This window comes from Cynocephalus volans, chromosome 14 (assembly GCF_027409185.1).
Source record: "Cynocephalus volans isolate mCynVol1 chromosome 14, mCynVol1.pri, whole genome shotgun sequence".
Taxonomy (NCBI): Eukaryota; Metazoa; Chordata; class Mammalia; order Dermoptera; family Cynocephalidae; genus Cynocephalus; species Cynocephalus volans.
The window spans coordinates 19,961,843-19,966,191 of record NC_084473.1 but is presented as its reverse complement, the minus strand read 5'-3'; the positions used below and the strand labels follow the sequence as shown (position 1 = coordinate 19,966,191).

The window sequence follows — 4,349 nt, the reverse complement described above, 5'->3', positions numbered from 1 at the left end:
TTGCAAAGCTGAGTCCTGGGCACTCAGCCCAAGCCTGAGCACTTCCCCCACAGAGTCCTGCCCTCCCTGGTACCAAAGGATTTGCTAGCTGTAAACCCTGCAAATAAACATTCTGTTTTTCAATGGGAAGTTTTGTCTTTAAAATGAAAAAGAAAAAGTAAGCTGTGGGATGCAGGTGAGTGGGACCAAGGAAGGAGTGAGGCAGTTTTGCTCAAAGCAGCCAGCCTGAATGGACCCTGCCCTCGCTGTGCTCCTGGAGGAGCCCACACAATCCCCCTCTGTTGGCCAGTGCTCCGCCCAGCCAGCCGAGCAGGACGCCCAGTTACTGCAGCCTTCAAGTGGGTGAAAGGTCACCATCGACCAGGTTTTCTTCATTCAACAAAAGCTCTTCGGAGTCTGGGGGAAAACTGGGAAACAGAAGCCTCAGCTTTGAAGCAAACAACTTTAAGAAAGATCTTCTCTGACTTTGCCCTGGGGGATGGGGGGACGAAAAGGTGACAGGTAAGTGCCAGAAACCTAGAAAAGAGATGATTCAAAAAACAAAACCATACTTCTTAGGTAGTTGGGAGTGGTTGGCACCATCAGCAGCCTTCCCTAGAAGCTGCTGAGAGTTGGCAGGTCGAGCCATCAGGCCGGCAGCAGGATTTTAATGTGGTCTCCCACTATAAATCGGCCTGGCAACCACTGCAGCAGGGCTGAATATCTGAAATTAGAGCTCATCATGAATGAAACTCAAAATGTGGCTGCTCCAACTGTAAATAACAACCACTAAAATGTCCAGTGTTCTGTCCCTAATACAAGTACGGCCCTTCTCAGTACTTTGGCATTCTAGGTTCCTTATAGAAACACATTCTGGTGAAAAGTTCGATAAGAATCAGCTCCTTATTTGAACTCTACCCCATTTCCACTCAGGAGCTCCAGCCCCAGAGATAACTACAATCTCATGGGGTACTGTGTAGCCCCTTGATGATCTGAAGGGAACCCAGTCACCAGCCTTCTTGAGGGACAGACTGGCCCCACACCAATGATTAACAAAAAAAATGGTACTGAAATTTAAAATGCACAAATGACAACTTTTCAAGTTTCAAAGAATAAGCAAATCCCCATAATAGTGTTAGATACAAGTGTTTTTAAGACATACAAAATAAAATCAAGACCTTTGGCCTTACCTAACGAGACTGAGTACACACTAGGTCAAAGGTTTTTGCACTGGGTATCCAGATAACCTACTCATTTTCCTCTGGGAATGTGACAGGAGCAACCTAGTCTCCCTCAGTCACACAACCTCCCACGTACTCCCCACAAAGGGATTTCATCCTCATTTACTGCATTCAATATAAGGGAAATGGAGTTGGTGGCAAGAAAGGATCTGTCACCCAGCCTAGAATTCTTCCTTTGTCCCAAATTCAGAAGGATATTTTTACACACTATTAAACCACAGGAGCCATTTTATAAACGTCATCATCATAGTCTTTTAATATTTTACATAAAAAACTGTATACACAGCTTATAGAACTTTTATGTAAACATCATAAGCTCACCACTTTGTCAATTGTCAGTTTATTTAAAAAATAAAAAACAAGACAACAATTTAGTAGAAGTACCACTGGGTGGGGAGGGCAGGGGGGAAAGGAAATAGGGGCAGGTTCATTCTCTGTACAGAGATGCAGAGAAAATTTCACATAGCTTTAGAGACTGCCCTGTGGGAAAAAAAAAAAGTTCTAAACAGGCCCCAATACTAATTACTGCCCTTTATCAAAACTGTGCATAACCTGCACAAATAAAATTGCAAAACAGTGTTGCCACTTTTTTCTAGAAAACAAAGCAAAAGTTAGTGGGTTTCTTTTTGCCTCTCGTTTTTTAAAAGTCATCATTTTAAAAAAAAATCAGGAGTAGACGAGGTTACAGCGTACAAGTGTGGTCAGAATGCTACTGTCTTATGCAAATGACAAGTGCATTAAGTGTCAAACAATGAAACAATTGTGCAAAGAATTCTTTCAGGAAAAAAAAAGTTTTAGCCTTTAAATAAATCAAATAACATCAGTTTCTTGGACTGAACAATTTTCACTTGTAGGACAGGCACAAAGTTCGCTTATGGCAAAAACCACTCCGCAGCACATCCTCCCTCCTCCCACCGCCTTGTGGCTGGTGAGGGGGTTCGCAGGGGGCTGGCCCGCAGGAGACGCAGTGTCTGGAAGCTGTGTCCTCTCAGCCCCAAGTCAGTTGCAAATGTCCTCCCCAGGGATCAGAAAGATGGCCAAGTCCTGTTCATGTCTGGATGGGCACCTGACCCAGCCTGGGTCGGAGCTGTGATAGCGCGCCCTTGTCACTCCACCACCACCACCATTAAATAACACCATCTTAACCTCCGAAAATAAAATTATATCTATATTTATATAACACGCCCCCCCCAATCCTCCCCAGCCCTCCCCTCCCGCAGTTCCCAGGGTCTATGTTACAGACAAGGGACAGCAGGCGCTCGCTGGTTAAGGGCGAACATCTGACGGGGTGCGGCCGCACACAGGTGCCAAGTTCGCCCCCGGGGACCAGAGGCGGAGTGGGGTGTAAATGGGGCGGGGGAGACGAACAGACACACAGCCACACGCTCTGAGGCCTAGCTCTTCAGAAAAGGATGCTCAGGGGACCCTTGGCACTCAGTGGGACGCCCAGGCCTGTGCAGCGCAGCCGGACGCACACAGACACCGGGAAGGGGGCGCTCGGTGCCCACGCCGATTCTCGACGCGACAGCCAAAGCCGCCAGCAGACGCCAGGCCGTCCGGTGGGGTCCTTGGGGGGCGCGGCTCTCCCCTTCTCCGGGCTTGTCGGGGACAGGCCCGGCAGGGGGAGCCGCGCCGGCAGGGGCAGGCGGGGCGGGCGCGGCCCTCATAGCACCTTGCAGCAGTTGATGCAGCCGTTCTGGGAGCCGTAGCGCTTCTGCAGCGCGGCGCGCGTGGCCGTCTCGAACACCTCGCGCACGCCCTCCTTGGTCTTGGCCGAGCACTCGAGGTAGTCGTAGGCTTGGATGCGCACGGCCATGGCGCGGCCGTCATCCGTGCGCACGGGTTCCTGCTTCATGCGGGCCAGCTCCGTGCGGACGTGCTCGTCGCTGCGCAGGTCTTTCTTGTTGGCCACCAGGATAATGGGCACATTGGGGCAGAAGTGCTTCACCTCCGGCACCCACTTCTCGGGGATGTTCTCCAGCGAGTCCGGGCTGTCCACCGAGAAGCACATGAGGATGACGTCGGTGTCCGGGTAGGAGAGCGGCCGCAGGCGGTCGTAGTCCTCCTGGCCCGCCGTGTCCCACAGCGCCAGCTCCACCTGCTTGCCGTCCACCTCGATGTCGGCCACATAGTTCTCGAAAACGGTGGGCACGTATACCTCGGGGAACTCGTCCTTACTGAACACGATCAGCAAGCACGTCTTGCCACACGCGCCGTCGCCCACCACCACCAGCTTCTTGCGGATGGCCGCCATGAGCGGGCCGGGCCCGGGCAGCAGGAGGGGGCCCGCGAACGCCTCGCTGCCGTCCCGCTCGCCGCTCACTGCTCACCTCGGGCCACGCACTGGGAGCACGGGTCGCTAGCTGCACCCAGGCCCCGCGGTGGCGCGTTCTCTCGGGGCGCTCCGGCTGCCGCGGCGGGGGCGGTAGAGGCGCGGGGGCATAAGGCGCACCGTGCGTCTCGCGGCGCTGCTCCCCCGCGGTGGCCGCTCTGCTCGCCCCAGACCCGGGTCGGCGGCTTTGTGCGCAACGGTGGCTCGAGCCGCCCACTCGGCCTCGCCCCCTCCCCGGTCTCCTAGGTCTCGCCAAGCGCACAGGAGACTAGACGACTACAGCCAGACTGCGGTGGCAGATGCGGCTGCGGCCCTAGCGCCCGCTATTTAAAGAGTCCGGCCACTTTCTTAATATAGCCGCCCAATGGGAAGCGAGCCGGCTGAGCTCATCGCTGCGGAGCTCGGCTCTGATTGGCCGTCCGCTGCAGCCCGAAGGCGGGGCCCGGCCAGCTTGATTGACGGCCCAGGCCGCGGGGCTGGGAGAGGCGGCGACTGGGGAGTCTGCGCCGCGCCTGGCGCTGCGGGGCTCTGGCGGCTCCAGGGTCTCCTTTGCAGCAGCTTTTACGCGCGGGGCCCGGGAGCTGGCTGCCTGCAGCCCGCGGGGTCTGGGCGAAAGGTTCTGAGACAGGCGGCACTCTGTGAGGCTTTGGTGACTCCCTCCCATTCAGAATTGCCCAAGGCTTTGCAAACTCCTCGCGGGTGGTCGGACCTGTGGGGGAGGGGTGGCTCCTTTAACGTGATTTTGTTTTCAAATACACATTCTCTTTACTTTCCAAGCCAGAAGGGTGTTTTGTCTT

General features: G+C 54.5%; 1 protein-coding gene across 1 annotated transcript; it reads right to left on the bottom strand.

Moving 5' to 3' along the window:
• Positions 1-1,447: 1,447 nt before the first annotated feature.
• RHOB (ras homolog family member B) lies at positions 1,448-3,860 on the bottom strand. Its single transcript, XM_063078601.1, has one exon. It carries the CDS (start codon positions 3,472-3,474, stop codon positions 2,884-2,886), a length of 591 nt encoding a protein of 196 aa, XP_062934671.1. The 5' UTR covers positions 3,475-3,860; the 3' UTR covers positions 1,448-2,883.
• Positions 3,861-4,349: the final 489 nt, after the last annotated feature.

Coding starts and splice junctions, on each gene's coding strand:
- RHOB (XM_063078601.1), bottom strand. CDS start 3,474: ATGGCGGCCATCCGCAAGAAGCTGGTGGTGGTGGGCGACGGCGCGTGT.